The sequence below is a fragment of the Ptychodera flava genome, chromosome 9 (assembly GCF_041260155.1).
Source record: "Ptychodera flava strain L36383 chromosome 9, AS_Pfla_20210202, whole genome shotgun sequence".
Classification (NCBI taxonomy): domain Eukaryota; kingdom Metazoa; phylum Hemichordata; class Enteropneusta; family Ptychoderidae; genus Ptychodera; species Ptychodera flava.
This window is the reverse complement of record NC_091936.1, coordinates 21293071-21315421: the sequence shown is the minus strand read 5'-3', so window position 1 is coordinate 21315421 and position 22351 is coordinate 21293071. Positions and strand designations below refer to the sequence as shown.

The following is a 22351-nucleotide window of genomic DNA, read 5'->3' as shown; positions in this document are numbered from 1 at the left end:
GGGTTTTTTGCGCATTCAAAGTTAAGCAAATTACCCAAATTTCAGAATGGGCTGAGAAGCGTTGGTTTGGAGTTCGCTGAATCCTGAAACATGACACATGGCTCGATTCTCGATTAGAAAGTTTTAGTTAGAAGTGATAAAAATTTCCTGTCATTCCCTTTTTCTGTTCACTGGAAAAGGTATAATCTGATATGTGTTTCATTGAAACTGGAATAATGAACATCATTTGTGGGTTTATCTCCTCCCTAATATTTTTCATAGCGGCCAATAACTGACACAGATCTTTTGAATTCAATCATCACTACCTCATCTTTTTAAAAATGTGGGAGAGAAAAAAAAAATTGTGATCTCCTAGTTTTAGAAGTCTTCCAATAAATTCTAATCACAAAATATGCACAAAATTCAAATAATTTGCAACAAATTATCAGGGCCTGCCGTAGTTTGTAGGGATGCAGAGTGTTTCTGCCAAAGTTATTCAAGTTGGAACGTGAACAAAATGAACACCATAGACACGTACATATGGGCAGAAAGTACAAAAGACTTTGTTTTGCCAGCTGATTAGGAATTGGTTTCAAACTGCCCATAACAGCAGTAGGAGTGGTAATGACTGTGGTTGTAGAAAGTGGTTGCAGTGTCAACTATTGATTTCCACTGCCCAGAAATTATGAGGGCTTTTCTTAAGTCCATATTACTTTGTATGACTGTTAGTCGCTCGTATCGCACACATGAATGGAAGTCGATATTTTAGAGATGGTGTCACTATGACAATGACGATGATGATGATGATGTCTGTCGTGTCGATGGAAATTAGTATGAAACAAAGTCAAATGTATCATTATAAGTTTACAAGCCACAAATTGGAAACAGAACATTGAGAAAAATATTCACAAAATAACAAGTCGAAATTGGACATTCCGGACAATATAAACACAGAGATAGAGTCATTAGCTATGTGTGATGTTCATAAAATTCTGAATAATGTCGGAAATCAGTTTATCTGCACAAAACTATTTGGTAGTCTATTGTTTCATGTTTATTTTTTGTTCTGTGATGCAAGTTTTCTTTGTCTTTTCTAAAAGCATTAGACTGTAAATTGTGGCTATATTGGCATCTGAACTTTCCCCATGTCTCGTTCTATGCAATGACATCCAGAAATGCACCTGAAAGTGTCGCTTTTTAGCCTCGTAATTGTATATATGATGTGTTTTATGTGTTTTTTCTTTGTCTGTCCATCTGTCGTTGAGAAATTTTTAATCATGTGATCGTGTACATACGCACTAATGCCATGCAATTGCTGTAAGTTTTTTATGATGCTTAGAATAATTCTTCATCGGTATCGGAGTAAATGGCCATGTCGACTACTGCCAATATATATTTTTTTGTGCATTTCCAAAGCAGCCGGCGCAAGTCTGTGACAGTATTCCTCTTTTAAAAAAAAAAATTTAAAAGTGATTGAAACATGACAATGAATTTCACATTGTACGAAATGCCAGCAACCTTGGAAATGAATAAAGTCAGTTGGTACTTACTGATTTATGACAAACAGAGTTAGAAACTCACTCTGTCCATGAGAGCAATTTTCTCGTTGATTTCATTGTAGATCTCAAGTTTTTATAGAAAGAGATAAATGAGCCAGCAAATACTACAAACAGTTTTGTATGACTATAGGTCTACATCTAGCCTAATGTACAAATTTCAAGAAGATTTTTATGCAAAGCTAGCCCAACTTCTAGGGTTAGGGATTTCAAAGAGTGAGCGAGAGCCTGATGTACACACTGTATCAAATCTTGTACCATAGACCTTTTTTTGTTGAGATAAATACGATGGGGGTTTTTGTTCTTGTTTTCTTCCGAAGACTCTACGCCACTGGTTGTAAGTCTAGAAGTAATACTTCAGAAAAAAAATTAGTTTTGTAGGATTTTTACCTGAAATCAGCTGTTGGAAGTAAATTTATGGTTTATGTTTGAACAACCAACAGTGGCTTATTGTAAATACAAAAAGATGGCTACCGTCACATGGCAGTCACAAGATTTCCATGTGGTGAGTTTGCGTATTATCCATCACATTCACATATATTTTTCCTAATCTAATAACAAAACGGTTATATATTTATAACCAGTGCTAGTTTTTTTTCGGAATTTTTATATTGTATATTTGGCAGAAAGTATGGGGGATTTTGACACTATCAAATTTTCTTCCAGTGTTTTCATTTTTTCTTTTTTTTTGAAGAAAAAATTACTATTGGAAAAATTTGTATTTACAATTAAATACAGTATATTGTGAATACCATAGACAATTTGTTGTGTGATTAATTTCCCTGAAGACTCCAATGTGCATCACACAGTGTGTTTTCCTGATCCAGGTCTTGATTGCACGATGTGTTTTAGGCTTTGTTTTATGCTGAGCCATAGCCTCCCTATTTCCTCCGCTGTATACCATGTAATGGGGCAGGCTACAATCAAAAGTCACACGCTCTGAGTCTTTCAGATACTGTGTATATTTTTCATTTGGGATGTTCTAGTCCAGAGTGATCATAGATGAATGTTCATCAGTAGCTAAAGGAGTGATGGATGTACTGATTTAGAAAAAATGTGAAAAAAAATCATAACAAAAACCTTGTGACAAAAACAATTCTGCGACTAGAAATTGAAACACGAAGTTGACATGCTCCATGAACTAGAGAAAAAAGTGAATTGTAGAGGAGCGGAAAGAAATCTGTCTTCTTTCTTAATGATCATTCCTCCTAAGATTTAATTGTACGATTCCCTTTCTTTTTGATGGTATGGAAGATGAGTATGGCTGTGTTTGTATTATTTGTAGGCCTATTCAGCTCTGGGACTATTCGCCCCATAGACTAGAGGTGTGTACATAAGCGAGCATATACACACGTATGGGGCGCATAGTCTAAGAGCGGAATAGATCACAGGGGACTGTGATATGACAGTCAATGAAGAAGTAAAATTCACTTCTCAGGAATCAAGATAGTGAATTCCACTCTTCCACAGTGCATTACTTCTATCCAGTTTTCAAAAATTCCCCCAGTTTAAGTGTTTTTTTCAGTTAGGTTAATTATGCCCTTGTATTTAATGTTAGCAGCAGGCTGGTTCATCACGCACCCATGTCCTAGGCCCCTGTGTGCCACATCCTCAAGTGTCCGCGCATGGCAAGGTATTAAAATGCTTAAAAAGTACGTTCCATACTTTTTCCCTTCTGTAAGAGGGTGTAGAATGGCGCCCTCACACGGCCAGCATGCATTTTCTGGTCGGCATGCATTTTTTGGTGATCTCCAATTACTCTTTCAGTGTCTTTCCTCAAATCAACTACAGTTCGCAGAACTGCATGTTATCAGAGCAATTATTACAAATCAGTATAGCTGTGGATGAATGAAATGAAATGATGACAAAAGTTTAAGTGGCAGAAGAAAATAACGATTCACAATGCTATGTTTTGATTTTCATTTTCCCTGTGACAGACTTTCTATTTGAGCGCTACTGAAAGTGTTAGTGGAAAGATGCATCGTTGACTACCACATGCACTAAGCTTGAAAGTTGTGCCATAAGTTCGGTAATTTTCTTTCATTCATTTAATGCCCTAAAATAGTGAAACGGCCAAAAAGTGATCATAATAGTAGTTTCTTGAAGTCATTACAATGGTGACCAACATCCAATGAGAGATATAGCAAAGAGGAGAGAGAAATAGAGCTATCCTATTCCATTTGTCTGGAAAGCCCTTCTCTGAAACTCGAAATATCAAGTGGTTTGAACCAGAAAAACCTTAGGGAAAAAGTAAGAAGCCCAAACTTGAACATCATATTCATTGGTCAATGTGATACATTCACCATAGAGGGCGACATGCAGCATCTGTTGTAAGTCAGCTTTCCTGTTCCCTGCCTAACTGGTACTCACTGGCTCTGCAGGGCAAACAAACAATATCATGCAATGGCTGCCATATTTTTTCAGGACTTTGACAAGCTGATAAGAGTATGATAGTAGAGGACACATCTGTTAGGTTAAATGATATGATAAAATAATAATGGTAATAGTACAAATTAAGGTCTTTCTGACAATTTTGTTAACCTATCATGCGTTTGCTCTCTACCAATCACAGCCATAGATTGCTCATCTGAGACCTGGTTCCATTCGTTAGCACATTATAGTGAGCAGTACAATTGGGCAGAGAACAAGAGTACAATCATAAAGAAAGTGTACAGACATATCTTAGTGTAAAACACACTTTCAAGATATCATCGCTACAGTAAACTGACTCAGATATTTATGGCTTCAGGTGTACTTGTGTTTTTTTAATTCAAGCATAATATACATAGATTTGGAGGACGATATTCAGGAAAATATTACATAGCTTGCAATAACTTACAACTACTGGAATATATCACAACACTGAGAGAACATATACACACCTGGATTTTTGCATCTTGATCATGAAATGGAAACAAATGTACAACTACACTGTGTCCTACAATGGACTCTGGCATCCGATAGCATTTCGACTTCAAAACACTGACATCTTAATAGAATTAACCCACGGAGCCCTCAAAAAATTGTTCAGCATCAACCTTTGTTTTCCTGTCAAGAGTTTGCACCCCAACTGATCTCTTGCTCATAGCCAGCAGCGGCTGCTAAAATTTTCAAGGAATCTGATCATTCCTTTGCAAAAATGCTCTGATGAAGAGAGATTGTATTAAATTTGGTAGGGTGTAACAAACATGTTTTGTGTGATGCATAGTTCTAATGTACAGAGTGCAAAATTACTATATTGTGGAATTCAATGAATCGTCTTCACAAAGACTGCTGCAATTATCGATAATCCAAACGGGTACAAAATCGAATTAGAGTTCTATTAGTTATCGACAAAGTCACATTGGAACACCCCCCCCCTTCCATACCCTGGAAAACACAAGACAGGCTAAGGATAGCCAAGAATGCTTGAAATGCACTATCACTTATGCCCATTGTTGGAAAACTGCCCTCTATCAGATAACCAATCTGGTAATCCCTTCCTTGAACATGGAACACAGAACAAATTATACTTTAAAATGTCACCTCAGGAACCTTTATTGTAACAGGTTTGTATGCTTTCACCTTTGTATGTTCAATGTGTCAAGAAAATGAACCATACAATCAGCCATTTTCACCACCTTGTCAAAGGAAGGGTTACCATATTCAAAATTCATCATTCCCTTTTGGGGAAAATTTTTTTTAATTTTAATATTCATTTATGCAAATTGCATTTAAGAATATTGTTACAAGTATGTAAATCCTATGATAAACAGTGAATATGCATAAATCATGCATCATCATTCAGCCAATCAATTCAAGTGATGATCACAGACATACAGAATCATTCTACCTGTTTTGACAGAGACCTTATTTACACACTGCTTTTAAAATACTAGTATGGCTGCCTATCCAAAAGCCACAAAGAATAAGCCTGGGTTGTGATGTGTGAGGGCATTCTTTTCTGACATTTTCTTCAAAGGTTTGAACCGATACTTTCTAATCCCATCTACGATGAGTATGCTAGGTGAATGGCATGTCCATCAAATCAAACAAATGCTAATCCCGGCAATCCCACCGCTTTAAATGACAACATGATCCCTGTATAAATGTTGTTCTCTCACAAGCTATGTACAGAACATATAAGGTCATTTTGAATGTAACCTAAATGTACAAAACTAAAAAAAAAAAAGGAAAACAGTACAATTGCTTAAGCTCAGAATCTGAGACAAAACAGATAGTAAAAAGCTTGCAACCGTTGGTGTGGACAGTTCTTCAAAGTGAAGTCTATGTTTAAATACTTGGGGTGAAGGTCACGATCAATGGAATATTTATTCCAGGAAGAAATTACACTAAGAGGCAAATACAGAATGGTCAAAAACACATAAGTTTCAACAAGCTGTGCCTGCTTTTCAGTCATAACAGCTAACAGTTGATTATCGAAAAATTGTAAACAGATATTTTTATCTTCGCTGATTTTACAAAATGCAAACACCCTTTTTTTACATGAACCCCTTTCACCCCTAATCCAATGCATATGGGTTCAACCTCATCAGACTGAATGCTAGGACTGTCCAACAGCGTAGTGGCTACAGGGTTAACGCTTCTCACAACAGCAGAGCCAGTAAAATCAGCACATTACTGTACTTAATGGACATTTACCAGTACCAGCTTTTGATTACGATTCTGATTTATTCACTGTGAGATGAAACTCACAGCCATGCCTTGTAGGGTCTATCACCACAATTATACAATTTATTGAATGGTAAATCTCCTACAGAAGCCCATTCACTTATGCATGTGAATTAAATGTAAACTGTTTTATTATGCAATTCCCACCAATCATTAATCGTTCTCAGTGGAGCATATTCATTGGCTGAAAATTGTGCAGTATTTAGTGCATTTCATCTAAGGTAGTTTGCGCCTCGAAAATGAAAGACTTAAAAAGTTTTGTTAAAACTTTCCTCAAGCAAACTTTCAGCCAGTCTTTCAAAGTAAAGAATAGCAATAAGCGGTCACAGTGCAAATTTTGGCGCTATTACCCACTACTAGTACTTACCAACATTTCAGATTCAAAATGGCCGCCATCCCGTGTTATCTCCATGGAGTAAAATTAAATTCCAAAGTTTCACGAAACCACTTCTGTGGAAACTTTTATTTCCCCATAAGCTTCAAAATGAGCCCCCTCCCCCTCAAGCGGTAGGCTAAAATAATATTGTTAAAGTTTGAGAGGCTGAATATCTGTCTCCGAGGCGCATTCTACCCTAAAGAACTTAAAGGTACTGACGACCATTTTTATCATAATACTGTCTCCGGCTCATGTGAGAACTCACTTCTTTTTACTTGGCTATTGTAAGTAGCGTAAAATAAATCAATTGGAAAACAACAAAATAAGATGATAGGGAATGTAGCTATAAGTATACAAAAACAACTGCGAAGGGCATATATTGTCTTTACACTTAATTACAGTTAGAGAAAATTTCAGAACATTATTTCTGTCTTTCAAATCAAACTAATTCACTCATATTTAAATGACAAATAAAATTCTTATTTTAGGTAACAGTTGTGTGGTCATGTAAAACATTTTTTTTGCTTAAGTAAATACACATATGATTTTTCAATGAAAAATCTGCTAAGGACAAAAATCACAATGGACGAGGTATTTTTAAAAATTCTCTAGACTGGGATCAGTATGAAAGGATAATTTAAACAAAAAAAAAACACTATTAATAGTTGGAAGGAATACTATATTGCAGAAGTTACACAGGCAACCCTGTGGAATTCATGTCTTCTGGTAAAATTTTGGCAACCATGGACAAAATTGCTCTGACAAAGTATGTTGGGTTTCTGCATATGACAGTGTAGTATCAGTGGACATCTCTTGCCACAATTAAATCTGTCCCCCTTGAAGATTTGGCCAGAAAAACTGCCTAACCCCCATTTCCTTGTATGGAGTGGCTTCATAGACTAAAGTACACTATAGGGCTATTCCATTGTACGACCTCCCAAGGGAGTAACAGGACTGAAATGATGGGTAGAAGGGTGCAGGAATAGTTCTTTTACTAGTTCCATGATGCAGTGCGCGCCAGGGTATACAAAGCGTACGTTACGCATAGAACTTTTAGCCGTAGGGTACACGCAGGGTACGTTACTCATAGCACTCTATGGCAGATTACATCCTAACCTATATTTTTGTCGCTGATGCTTAGATTATACACGGGCATTATTTGGTATTGCAAATTTGTGCCATTCTTCTATAACAATCCGTTGTACAAAAATCAGCATGTTTTCGCTGTTTTGAGCGTTTGATAAAGTCACTGCAATGTATTGTGGGATAACCGGGAAAAGGTCTATTGACAGGCGGGGAATTCCGTAGTAGGACAAAAAGCAAAAATATTATCCTGTCTGCAGGTTGTGTTTGTGTGATCCTGTCATGTGCAAAAACTCAAAGAGTATTATGACAGCTGTTACGGTTTGAGAAGATGGTATCAGAAAGGCAGGTTGTGTGGGGTGCATGTATCAAGATGAAAGTGCCATCGGTTTGACAACACCACTATGAGCTTGGAAAATAACCTCACAGATATTCTGCCTATGGAAAGTAGATTCAGCCAGTACTGGAACAGGTTTCCTCATTAAATATTCAAATTTAAATATTCATAGGCAGAACATTCCTGTACATGTAGTCTGCATGTAGATTTACCCATTCTGTAGTCACCTCAACCAAACATTTGGTCCCCTACACTCTTGTATTCTTCCATAACTCAAAAATGTCATCTAAATACATGCACCACACAGTTACCCTACTTATCTAAATCTGACAGAAAGACTGATTATTCAAAGACCTGGACAGAATTGGAATTCTCTTGAAGGTTGTCTTTTCTGCGTCTGGTTCTTGTCCAGCTGAAAATCTACCAATCTTCTCATAGGCACTGTAGGCCAATAAACACTGATGACATGATGCGGCATGGCTACTTTTGGACAAGACCTCTTGCCTTGGGATACAGCTCTGATTGGGGTTGTTGTTGTTGTTGTTGACGTTTACTCGTTGATGGCCTGTGGATGAGAATGAAAATGCTCCTTATTACATCAGTGCTTCCACCATATATGAAAACATTCCTCCTCCTCCTACAGAAGCAATGTTGCGACAAGCAACTGACTGGATAGACTTTGGGACGTGAACAGGGTCATGTCTTCCCAGCAATTGGGGTGTCGTTTTCAGAGACAGTGTTTGGTTGGGGCATGACGCAAGCAGTTTCAAAATCATGTCCTGCTTTATGCAGCAGAATCACAAATTTGGGTTCTGCATTTCTCAGTATTTTCAAGACTGTCAGGTAAATCTAGTACTGACCGTGACCTTGCTTTCTCTTTTCTCCTAGACTTTGGTTGTTTCTTGAACGGATCAGGTCTGTAAAGAAAAAGTAAAAAACCCTTATGACTAGCTGACTCTAGATATTGCATGGACAAAAGAGTGAGCGAATTATTCAATAAATGTATAAATAACCATTTTGATTCTTAGCAACTGTGGTATCTAATGGTAAATCAAGATCCAACGCGCTTTTTTTTTATGTTGTGTATTAGTCATGCTTGATTGTATCTATACAGCTAATTAAACACCCTAATCAGTTTTTCTAAGCTAATATCATGTCATACAAAAGCATCTTGTATCCTCAAAATCCAGATACCTTATTTGCTGTATCAAATTTTTTAACACAGTACATTGCCCCTGCCACATCCCTTTCAAGGACGCTGAGTGTGATACCATCTCAATGATCATATTTTTACCACAGTAGGGGCTTGCTTAACCCTTTGAATGTCAAAGTCAAGTTTCGCTGCCTTTATAGAATACAACACCAACAACTTTTTTCAGATCGAGACAATACATTTTCAGATTTTTCCCAAAACTTTGGTCAAAAGTTGTAGCCTATGAAAGTTTATGTCCAGTTGGTATAAAATTATCAGAAAAATTACAGAAAAATTCATAAAATTGGTAAAATGTTACACTGAACTTTTGGTGGGAAAAATTACAGCACTAAAATGTGCAAACGATCACGACACTTACTGAATTTCTAGGTCAATGTCATCTTCATCTTGCAGTGCAGCGTCCAATGCTGCTTGAACTCGTGGCGCCACAGCCGGTCCTTCGTAATCACGAGTAGTGCGATTTGGCATGTCTAGCTCCACAATCAAAATGTTTTCACCCTGTCATGGCAGAAAAGTACAAATGTTAAAATTGATTATATTGGCCCCTATAACATTATCTTTGACATGAAATACCATACTCTCTCTGAGAAGAAATTACCTTAAAAATACCTTAATTCCTGTAGATTTCAGCCAAATTTTGATGAAGTGATTTCTTGATATCAAAGTGCAAATATACACGCACCAACACATGATATCCTTTGAAAGAACACATTTTACATTGATACTAATAGTTTGCAGTTTAGATGCCATTTTGAACTTGAAGATCTCTTTCTTTGACAGCAAGGTTCCTTCATACAAATCATGTGTCAGCGATAACCACCCCATTGTTTACTGATTCTTATTATGTGTAGGTGGATTTCAATGACTATACAGGAATTCTGGTTTGTCAGAATCTGAAGAGTGAACATTGATAAACCCTTTCACAACAATGGTTCAGTCCAAACCCATTGTTAGCAATGGTCCTTGTGGACCTGTTTACAGGGAAGGGAGGGAGGTGACCAAGTTAAATGAGTTAGGATAAGACAAAAGGCTACATCACCTTGTATCTGTAATGTCCACCCATTGCTGCCGCCATCTTGGAATACTCAGACATGGGTCTGCGATTGCCACATGCAGAGACAGGCCTCTTTGCCATTTGTTGTGGTCTGAAATCAATGAAACCATACAGAAGTTTGAAAAGTCTGACGATTTTTTGAAAGAGTTCAAAGAATTTGTCTACCTCAACAGGTTTTACTGAAGAAGTAGGTCATGCAATTAAAAGACTCATCTTATCAAGGTTTACAGCGGTATGCTTTGACAGTTGTCTGACTCATAATGTGCTCATAGTTGTCAAGCTGGGAAGGTGTCAAGTTGGGCAGGTGCAAACTAGCTAATATGTAAATATGCAAGTCTTTGTGAAAAGCCTTCAATTATTGTTAGTGAACCACTGGCTCTTTCAACGCACAAATGTAACTTAAACCCAATGTTTTTAATGGTACTTTTGGTATCAATGGTGGGTGTGTCAGACATAAACAAAACACATTGACAAGTTTATTCCAATGTGATGCCTACCCTTCTGTCTTCGCCAGGGAGGTCAGCTTCCAGATATCTTCCTCCTCATCAAAGACACTCCTGTTTGTAATCTTGGTTTTCTCTTCCGGTGGAATGAAATTCTCTATGATGAGCATCCTGTGTTAAAGGCAAAGACACAGCAGATGGTTATGTGATGTGAACCTAACAGAAAACATCAACATTGTCACATCTGGTTAATGGTTGCCAAGATGGCTGATACGCTTGTGTTATAGGGACTACAGCCATTCAGTTGCTTTGTCATACTTGCTGAAGTGAAGAAATCCTTGCAAACGTCTTAGTAAAGTATTACGAATAGGTATTTTCTAAAAGATGCTTGCAAGCAGGGAATTTCTTTCCCGAGATGTTTTTGACTGATTATCTACACTGAATTTAATTTTTACACTTTAGCAATGATCTTATCATTTCTTTAGGAAGGAAATGTAGAAATAAGAAAGAAAATCACATACTTGAGTTTGAGTTCTCTGGTGAGCTCATTTTGTGTCTGTTCTAATTCTTGTCTTTCTCTGATGTGTTCTTCTTGCTGGTCTTGTATTTCCTGTTTCACTGCCTGTAGCTTGGCGAACAACTGAAATTTGTCCAGAGAAAGTGATTGTGTTTGTTGGAAACACACAGAAAAGATGAGAATGAATACAGGATGTCGGCCATTCTCCATCATTTTAGTAACGCCATTTTGTGTCTTCTAACTAAAGTGTGACATTTTGTTATTCACGTGAAAAATCCAGACATGTCATGTAATTTACCAAAAGTCATGACATCATTTGTCATATATCAAAAATCCTGACACTTTCTGACATTTGTGAATTCTTGACAATTTCAGTCATTTAAACACAAAGTCCCTAAATTTTCTGTGAATTACTGGTCCTGACATTTCTATGATTCAAAGTTTTTGACGTTTCCTGCTCAAGTGACAGACACACATATAAGACAAGGTGGTTGATTCTTGTCATATTGTCCAAAAATAATAGGAAAATTTGAACAGTTTCACCACTCGGGGAAACTCAAACAATAATCTCTGGCATCAACCATTTTTATGGTACACCTGTACACCATTTCTTCATTCATATCCTCTGACCGTTCGTTGCTCATATGGAATGGAGATGTTTGAGTGTACATACAATGATACAAAGCCATCACACATTATAGAAATCTACAGCTTGTACCTTCTTTAGTTTCTTTGTCTTGATTTCCACTTCTTGTTGCAGTGATGTGTAGGTTTCTGTCAGTTCCAGCTTGACTTCATTCCTCTCCATCAGCTGTTGCTCCATCTCTCGTTCTTTTCTCTGTGGAAGATAGTAAAACAGTATATAAAATTGATTATTCAGCAAATCTCCGCGGTAAATCAGCCAACCACCACGGTCTGACATATCTTTGCAACACATTTCACATATGACACTCTTCAGTAAATACAGCTCTCACACTTTAAGCATAATGACGAACATGATTCGCTGAATGACAGAAAACAAAATCAAAGCAATGCTCTGCTATCATTTTGATCTTCAAATATTTTAAGATATTGAATACAAGGACCTTATATCCAACTTTGGATTATAGTTACTCTGGCTGGGGCATTCAACAAAATTAGAAATCAACAGTAATCATGCATACAGCAGATTAGGATTACATAGTTGACAACATGAAGTTGTTGTTTTTCTTTGCAATGTATCAGTCATACTAATTTGCTAAGTTTTGTAAGTTTATCTGCAAGTATTTCATTTGTTTTTCTGGCTAATAACTTTATTATTTCACTAATCACCTACAAAATCATCATCCCAGTGAAATGATACACCAAAAGAAACATTTGAGTGACAAAATCTCATTACCGACTGTTCAGCGATTTGTAATCTCTGTTGCTCCAACTTCCTCTGTTGCTCATTGGTGTGGTCTATGATACTCTTTCCGCCGACAAGTAATTTGCTTTCCATGGCCTTGATCTTGACGGCCAGCTGTTCTTTTGCCTTCTGTTGATCCTTCAACTGTCTCTGTTTATCTTGGGTTTCCTGGAGCAGTTTTGTCTTTTCCTGGAAAAAATGGTTGTATGGCAACGTTATATCATATTTTGTACAGAAAGTGTTCGAACATGAATGCCACTGGTGATGTAGACTTGTGGTAGGATTTTAGACAGAAATTTGACAATATTGTAACTTTCAATTCTTGACAATGAGCAATGTTTGGCAATAGCTGTGAGCAAGGTCCAGACACTCCAGTCACTTAAAATTCAACGACTTTCAAGGACTTTTGAAGGACTTTTCAAGGTCAAAGTTCCACTTTCCAGATATCATCTTTATAGTATATCATTTTCACATATCATTTTATTACATATCATTTCTACAACTTATCCCTTTGTCATTTTTGAAAATTGTGGGTGGATTATCAATATTCCAGGACTTTCAAGCACTCAATTCCATTTTCAAGGACTTTTCCAGGACTTTCCAGGAAGCTTTGCAATTCAGGGACTTTCCTGGGGAGTATAGACCCTGTCAGAGTACAATGTTCACACTAACAGGCATTTGTGGGTTGCCTTGCGGCATCACAGTACACCAGTCTCAAATGACACTCACTTCAGAAAGCATGTTTTTATCATTCATGATAGCTTGCTTCTCTTCTTCCAATTTCTGCTGAGCTTCTTTGTAAAGTTCTTCCTCATCGCCCTCCTCATCCTCGTCATCGTCTTCTTCCTCGGATACCATCTCTCCATCTGAAAACTCATACTTTCATTATTACAATAACTGGTTGTGGAGTGGGAAGAGAATAGTTTTGTATGAACATCCTCTCATCCATAAATGTGCCTTTTTGTTCATCATGTTGGGGTGAGTTTATTGTCAGTTTCTCAGTTCTGTCATTGTATTTACTCATCAAACACAGATGAATCAATGGCAATCATGATCTCAAAGTAACAAAGGAATGCCTGGATTTCCAGTATTTGTATTTTTTTCAAGTTTCTGCCGGTATGTTTTGATTCCCCCTCTTCACACAGAATACCCTGATGTTGTTATTGAATTTCAGGAAACATGAGCGAATGAATGGACACTTTGCCGATGCCCCTAACTGCTGACCTCCTGGACCCAAGCCAAAACTGATGGGTTGAAGATATCAAGGTGCTATATGTCCTACGGTAACCATCTTGATACTCTACTTACAACAAACGATGATCAGGTTCATACATAGCAAGGGTAGCCCAAATAAAATTACTCTAGTAAACACATCCTTGAGGAGATACACACTACAAATCATAATTATCATTCCATTGGTGTTTCATACCAACGATAACTTACCAGCATTCATAAATCTCCTTCGCCTCTTCTTCTTTCCTTTACCGCCACCACCGCCACCTTTCTTGTCCAATTGTGCCTTCAACCTGGCAATCTCATCTTGAAATTCCCGGAGGAGTGCATCCTTGGGATCCTCATTGATCTTTGGTTTGTTCTTGATGTTCTTGGCTCGGTTGGCATACCTGTTGAGAGGACAGAGACGCTTGCAATACTGGGTAAAAAATCTCACAACGTCTTCTCTTTCAATGATTTTGTTATATGTATGTTGGCCAGGAGAGAAAATGCCGAGAGAGTTTGACCGGTTGACCTCGCTGTTAATTTTATGCAGGAAATTACAATAACAATGCTTGGTCGAATGACGCAGTGCCTTGAGGGTGGGATCACCAGTGGTATATGGGGAGGAGTACCTTCCCGATGGTGATAAGTGGTGCAGATTACCGTCGCCTAGGTGACTGGCGTATACGCGTGCCAACAGACACCTATGGTTGATTTCCTGTTGACCAGTCGGATGGCAGAGTTGCAAATACCTGGACTGAACCATTTGGTTTTTTGTGGGTGTCGGTGGTACTTTGACAATATAAGTAAAAATGCACATATATTGAGTTTATTGTCTTGTTTATGAGCGGCCAGTATTTCCAACAGCATAAATTATGTGCATTTGCCCTTGAAGGAATAAATAATTTTCGAATAAAACATCGCGAATGTAACTACATTCCTTAAGCTCGACGTACACTTAAGGTAGCTTTCCGCCTTTGTTTTGTATTTTGAGATAAAAACACGATTTTTCTTTTATCCCTGAAAAGTATTCCTATAATATCTTGGTCGTGCAGTCCTGTTTTTGGGTGAAATTTTGGAATAAAAATGTAAGAGAGGCACAGGTGTACATTTTGGCATTTGAGACTACCGTTAAGTCTTGATTGACAAGGATTACGCTAATCAAGCAGCGTCACAGTATTCGCATGCACTTGGACAACATCCGCTGTGAAAATCCCATTGACACCTACCGTTCACGTGCGTTGGTCAAGACCATAGAGTGTACCTGGCGAAAGGTGGGTCTTACCGTTTTTCTCATAGGGGTGGCCGCTCCCAAAAGATCATAATTTATCGACACAATCGGACAAGGTCAGACTTATGACATTGTTGACGGTACAATTTCAGATTACAAAAATGGCCCACACACTAAATGTTTTATCTGGGACATTTTTGTGCTTTTGTAAAAGCACCAGGAGTGGTGGATAAGTTTCGTAATGTTAAACATCTTTGAAGAGGCTGTCCCGTATACATAAATGGTACGTTCCACTGGCGGCCCTCAGTGACAGCGGGAACACTTGAATACCGCAACAGACACCCTTCACATCTTCAACATTCAAGCAACATTCGGCCTCTTTCGGCCGAAGTTTCGGCTTCTTTTGGCCCCAAGACATTTCGACACCCCCGTTACGATTTATTTTTTTCCCTTCAAACTTATAAGTAACTGACAGACCAGTCATATTCATAAGCGTGACCTTTGCGTTCTGACCAGTATGACTTTTACAGTGCCGTTTAGGCGCCGCTTTTCAAACTTTGACAGTGTCGGCGGCTATTGCTATTGAAAATGATATGAAACTCTTTTCTCACGGTTTTTCACCATGTTCTCACAAACTTTAAAGCATGTGAATGCTGACACTATACTTCTCAGTGTTTTGATTTGTAACATTCGGCACGAGTTCCCCCAACCAGGTAGTGCCGAAACGTCTTTGGTCGCGTTGCCTAAACGTCTTGGCGTCGGAAATTGTGCGGCCGAAACGACTTTGCGCCAAAAGGTCTAGAAACCCGACATTGTCCGTTCGATGAGAATACTGAGTGAGTTGAACAATTTATGAATACAAATGAAATATCAGAAACCGCGGCACTTGAACTACTTGGGATTAGAAAATACAAGGTGGAAACAAATTGCATGGGCTTCAAGACATCGACAGGAAATTTTCCCAAGGCAAAATACGTAGCGATGCAGAAATCACACGCCACAAAACAATAGCTGCTTTGGTTTGCAGACGTTTTGGCACAATGCCAGTGAACTGATAATGTCAAAGTCGTTTCAATCCCGCGGTCCCGTTTTTCCTTGTCCCATTTCGTTACCGACCTTGACAAGGTAAAAACATACGTCGATTAACAAATGTTCATCGTGCACCGGACGAATGTGAATCAAATGATTTTATGGGAATGGACACGACAACATTGTTATCAGTTATCATGGCAATAGCCAAAATGCTGCAGGACCGAAGACAAATTTCAATATGAATTTGACCGTCACAACGTAATAACGTAATCGCCCTGAGTTTTTCATCAACTGTCATCATTGGTCGGTAAACCATTGAATGAGACGCTTACGGGCTAACTACTTGAATACAGTGCAAAACACCATCCTAATCCTGAAATTTACATGTAATGAAGACGGGTCTGATATCATATTCGCCTGGAATCGATGGTACTCATGTTGGATACGAACGACAGCAGAGAGTTATCTATCTGTGACGTATGACGCTTGACGAGCGGTCTATCGCATGCAACTTGCGCTTGATGAAATGACGTACTTTTCTCTATGTTCATGTTTTCTCAACTTCTCTCCTTTGACTTTTATGCCGCCGACAGGCGATTGGCTCATTCTACCTCCATGTTTTAGCATAAATGACTCCAGAAACGGTCTTCACCCACAGAAATGCTGTACAGAGTGAGGACGAACTATTGTCTCAGAAATGCTCGTAGTTTGATTAGTGTTAATCGGTTTTCAAGGCGCGTGAAGATCTAAAAAATGGCTGCTCACTAGAATCCTCGGTTACTCTAACCGTAATGGATCACAGCAAGGAGCTGTTCTTTTTATCTCCATGATCACAGACACCGCAAATGTACATCCACATACAAACGCAGATATTTTTGTTGTCAGCCAATATTGTTTTTTCTATATCACTCATCGGGCTCGCTTTCATTCCGCAGCCGTGAGTCGTTTCCGAGGTCGAATCGAATGCTGCCATAAACTTACACTGTAGTGTACGCTTGTCATGGAGGTAATAAGTCCAAGCGCTCGTGTAGACGGCATCGAGGTGCCGTAGCAGTTCCGACAGTTAGGTCGAACAGTTAATACTCTATTTAAAACTTACAACTAATCAGTCAACAGATTATGCATAATCCCTTCCCTGGCACTCCCCAAGTTTATTTACTCATCAGCTACTGTGTAGATTGCGCTCTAAAAAGAGTACAACGCTCCCAAAATTCACCCTTTTAACCTCATTTCGACCGTTGACACTGATTTCAATGAGTGAATATACTGTTGAAGTTGAACACTTTGATTTCACTATCTGGTTTTAGTGTTTTGTCGCTTGAGTACATTGTTTATTGCCATTCAAAAGGAAAAACCCGAACCAATTTACTAAATCGCCTTTTTCTCAGTTCGGCATTTTGTCACATTGCAGCACGTTCAAAAGAGTTTAACTCGAGAACGCGTGAACGGAAGTTCACTAGATTTTCACAGACGTTTGTCAAGTAGGTTGTCTCCAAAACCGTGTCTCAGTTTTTTTATGAAGATTTTTAAAGTCGAGTTATTGCTGCTTAATTAGGCGGCATTGTAAGACTAATCGGTGGATAACTTTGACTCAACGATGTGAAAAAACTAAGGCCTTTTCAAAAATCTGAGACACGGTTTTGTAGCCAGTATTCTGAAGACCAATTGCCCGTTAACACCTAAACAATAGCCCCTCTCCGCTCAGACTTAAACTTTTTTACGTGAGACCACCCATTTTCTTTACACTTTCACTAAGATTTTCAAAAAAATTCATCGCACACTAATTTTCTCGATAAAACAAAAAAATCATAGAAATAGCTTTCAGGTGATATATAATACTTGGGTAAAAGTACACATCTTGATGGCAAAATTCACGTTTGAAAATAGGTCGTCGCAAAGGCGGAAAGCTACCTTAAGTGCCCCAAAGAACCATGAAATCGCCCGACTTTCGGTTGAAGAGATGAGTTTGCCAAACCGCGTATACAGAAAAAGTGGCAGATGACTTTATTTTCAGAATCATAGACAGTATAGCGAGATGTAAAAAATGTGAAACAGGCTCCCCACCTAACTATCCTAAATGTTTTTGTGTCGAGTTTGTGTTTGATTCGTTTCGAAAATGTGTTCCTACATTCTTATCCGATTGTTTGTGTTAATGAAATGTTTGTTTCGCTTTGGATATTTGTAGAGAAGTTTGGATTAGTGTGTACGGTAATGTTTTGTTTGTGTGGGGAAAGCTTATGGCGAGACGCAGCCGGACCTATGTTGTTACAAAAGTTGATAGAGTCGCCCTTTGACGCTTGCGTTTCGAAACCCGAGTGTGGTTTCTCATCAGTCGCAGTGTAGATTCTTTCCTTAGTTTGTATTTGTGAAAATTATTTTAATGCATTTAGTGGTCTTGCTTTCCGATTAGCGAGGCAAGTATATTAATTTTGGTCACGTTGTGAGTCCGTTTGGTGGTTCGGTTTGTTTGTTCTATATTTCTTTACTTCGGTAAATTTTGTTTTGACTGGTGTGTCTTTTAGATTTTTGCGGAGGTTTGTGAATTTTTAGGCAATAAGTACCACTGCGGGGTACGGATTTTATGTTTATTGGATCAAGATACTTACAAGTATCCTGGTTGATGTGCTTGTTCTCGTACATTTTAATTAATAGTTCATTTACTTTGTTTACTGTTTGTTCTGGCTTGTTATGTATAATACTGAGTGTTACGTAATTGCCTTTCGCATTCGAGTACGTAATCGTTTGTGTTGACAATAACGAAAAACCGACCCTTGTCGAAGGGTTATTTTCCCAAAATTTGTCCATGTTTGCAAGCTGGTTTATCGCGATTCTTTTGGCACGCGACATGTTTTGTTTCCTTGTTTGAAAGGGTATCTCTAGAAGTGCGAGTTTAGCAGCTTCAGATAGCTTTCAAGTTTTTGTTTTTTGTTGTTCGTGGAGTCCAATTTGACTTTTCTTTGAATTGGTGTTGTTGCGATTGTTTGTGTCTCACGATGTAGCGTAGTCACATTATACGACTTTATTTGTTGAAATCCTGAGGTGGTTTTATTCTGTTTGGTTTTGTTGGTGTCCGAATGAATTTTAAGGCTTTTGCCTAGTACTATTTTTCGGAGTTTCATAGTTTGAGCGATGATAGGTTGTTGTTGAATTTCATGTTGTTGTCGGCTTTTCTTTGGAAATAGCTGATTTATTTCCACGGCCATGTATTCTGTTACGTTACTGTGATTGTTTATTTTGTATTTAATGTTGTGTTTCAGTTTTTTGTTATGTGTACGATTTTTGTTATTTCTTTTAAGTGTTTGTGTGTTCTATGTCATCTTATCGTATTTTTTGGTAGTTCCCTTTTTGGAGTATTTGGTGGCCCTGAAAAGGGCCGCTTGGTATGGGTTTTTGTTAGCGCTTGGCGCGTTTGTTTTGGCGATAAGCCTAGCTTTTTATGCTTCTTTTCGCCGATTCGATGTGCTTGGTGAGTAGGTGTTTGCCGCCTTCTTGTCACTGTGTGTGCTTACATGGACAGTCTGCATAGCCCTTGAATGTGGTCTCGATTTTGATCAAACTTACAATTTAGGAGTATATATCAAAACTGATAAATGATTTATGTGATTACTGTAGCTATAGATAGGCTACATTCAGGACGGGCAGCGACGGGCAGTAATTAGTAGGCAAAACAGGTGGTTTTCACCGTGGGCAGAACTCGGTGCAATGATACTGAACATTAATAGTAAGCCTGTCACCTTGAAGGTAATGCTGTAGGTGAAACAAGGACACACGATGGTACAAACAACACCACAAGTGAAACGTACACACAGAAATACACGCGTTCCTACGTTGTGCCCACCCGGGCCACGCGATTAAAATATGACTGATACTGCTGGATAGTGTTAATTGGGTCGGTAAACAGTCAATTAATAGTTTAATTGACTACCTGGGTGATTGGCAGGTCGTGTCCAACGACGCATATGCAAAGCAGGCCAAAAGACAAAAGCCCCCAAAGTTATTGACAGCTGGCCAGGGGTCACCATGAATACGTAATGAAGCTTCACTACGCAGAAACTGCGTAGTCAAGCCCTTCTTAACCGGTCAAACTCTCTCGGCATTTTCCGGCATGCTACAGGACAACTTAGATGAGTAAGGTATAACCCTACCATCTCCATTCCCTGTGTGATGGTCCAACTTTGCCAGAGGAAACTATGGGATTGGGTCAAACAATGTTGGTGAAAGGGAACAGCTGCTGATTGGATGGGAAATTTCTTCCACAACACTAACTGATGTCTCTACACAACAAAGTTAGTTGCTATCAGAAAAGGACAATTACCATGGAAAGCTGAAATTTCTGAGGAGTTTCTGATTTTGATTTTGTTCGAAAAAGTTGTCAGTGAAATTCAAAAGCACTTCAATAAGCAAATCCTGAGTGACAAATTTCTGGCTAACAACTATCAACATTACAGCACTGTGCGAGTTTCAATTAACATTTCTATCGATTTCTGTGTTCATACACACATACAGGTGTTAGTCTAGTGTTTTAAAATCTGCATGGTAACAGAAACATTAAGTTTCTAATGTTGACACCATTTTCAGTATACCTTCAGGTAGAATGTGTCTTGGGGACAAATATTCAGAATCTCAAACTTTTATGATTCTTTCCTGATGTACCACTTGTGGGGGTTCATTTTAAAGACTTTGGTATGAGAAAACTTTTCATCATCTTAGTTTTTCGAAAATAAAAATTTTTATTTTTCTCCATACGGTCAACACAGGCATGGCAGCCATTTTGAATTTCAAATATCAGTAAATCTTGGGTAATTTGTTTCTCTGGTACAAAAATTTGCACGCTGACCCCTGATTTTTATTCTTGGTTTTGAAAGAGAATGGTTGAAATATTCCTTGAGGAAAGTTTGAGCAAAAGTTAAGTCTTTCACTTTTGAGGTGCATAAAGACATAACATAATGGTACTCTATACACAATGTAAAATGATAATGTAAACAGTACCTCAATGTTGTCAATGATTCATCATAGTTGTAACTCGCAGGACCGATGTTTGCCACCATCACGGTCTTTGCATTCCCACCTAGGGAGTCTTGAAGAAGCCTGGTCAATTTTGAATCACGATATGGAATGTGTGTACTCTTGCCGTCCACCAATGCCGAGATGACGTTACCCAACGCTGACAGTGATAGGTTAATTTTGGTCGCCTCTTTCAAGCGTTCACCCTGTAAAAGCCACAGTGAATCACACCATTACATGCATGTTAGAATTATTGTATATAGGATTACTAAGAATGATATCGACGTAAAAATACATTGTGGGTTCCTAGAACATCTTATTTCATTTCTGTTGAAGTTTCTCGCTTTGATCAAAATTTCAGAAGTTATTGTTAGGCAATGATTTATCAGAACTTAAAACTGGTGTATGATCAGTCCTTACTTGTTTAAAGGACACTAAAATATTATTCCCTTGATTGAAATTTAAATTCTCACTCTATAATATCACTTCTTCCTGTTAATTGACCTGCAGAGCATGGGAAATGATACTTTCATGATTTCAATTTTTCATTGACAGCATAATGTTGGTCAAGACATTGGAGATATGTACAGGTCCAAGACTATAAGTTTTGTGGCTGAACCACAAGTTTGTGCATGAGAGCGCCCTCAATAGTCCTACATTCTCCTGGTTGAAATTAGGGAGCAAACTCTCACGTTCCCAATCTGGAAGTCTGTGTGAGTCCCTAGACGTGTTATGTGAACAAGGAACCTTCTCAATTTCTAGACAACAGTATGATACTCACGGTTGCACCTGTCTTGACCTGCCTCTCACTGCCAGCAAGATCAACAAGATTTAATTTTCCGACTCGTATATGATTCTCTCCATCCAAGCCAGTCTGAAAATTACAGGAATATGAACATGCACACATGCTGTATTTAACTTGAAGCTGCTGTACGGATTGCTTTGATTTTGATTCTGGTATGTTACACAATATTTGACAAACCAGACCTTCTTGAATGAGTACCAGGCAAATTCAAGACATGTTAACAAACTATGAATTTTACTAATATGTTTGTGTACCGTTTTGTGGAATCTTTTCGAATAACTCTCCATGCATAGTTTTTATGATTAGCTGTCCGTCTGCTATGTTTGAACTATTTAAAAGGAAAGCAGCTACACAAAGCCAACATGCTATATATAAGAGATTATAACTTCAACCAGACTGAATAGAAATTACAGTAACCAATTTCACTCAGAACCAGACGAGATACACC

General features: G+C 38.2%; 1 protein-coding gene across 1 annotated transcript in view; it reads right to left on the bottom strand.

Annotated features, from left to right (window-relative positions):
- Positions 1–4279: 4279 nt before the first annotated feature.
- LOC139140328 (kinesin-II 95 kDa subunit-like) overlaps positions 4280–22351 on the bottom strand; it is a 28543-nt gene continuing 10471 nt past the window's right edge. The window contains exons 8-19 of the mRNA XM_070709489.1: positions 21880–21972; positions 21084–21304; positions 14060–14238; positions 13346–13482; positions 12608–12805; positions 11948–12067; positions 11234–11352; positions 10767–10883; positions 10255–10360; positions 9574–9713; positions 8863–8919; positions 4280–8567 (exon numbers count right to left, since the gene is read on the bottom strand). Of these exons, the coding sequence (XP_070565590.1) occupies positions 8483–8567; positions 8863–8919; positions 9574–9713; positions 10255–10360; positions 10767–10883; positions 11234–11352; positions 11948–12067; positions 12608–12805; positions 13346–13482; positions 14060–14238; positions 21084–21304; positions 21880–21972 (1572 nt within the window). The 3' untranslated portion in view covers positions 4280–8482. The remainder of the gene's footprint in view (positions 8568–8862; positions 8920–9573; positions 9714–10254; positions 10361–10766; positions 10884–11233; positions 11353–11947; positions 12068–12607; positions 12806–13345; positions 13483–14059; positions 14239–21083; positions 21305–21879; positions 21973–22351) is intronic.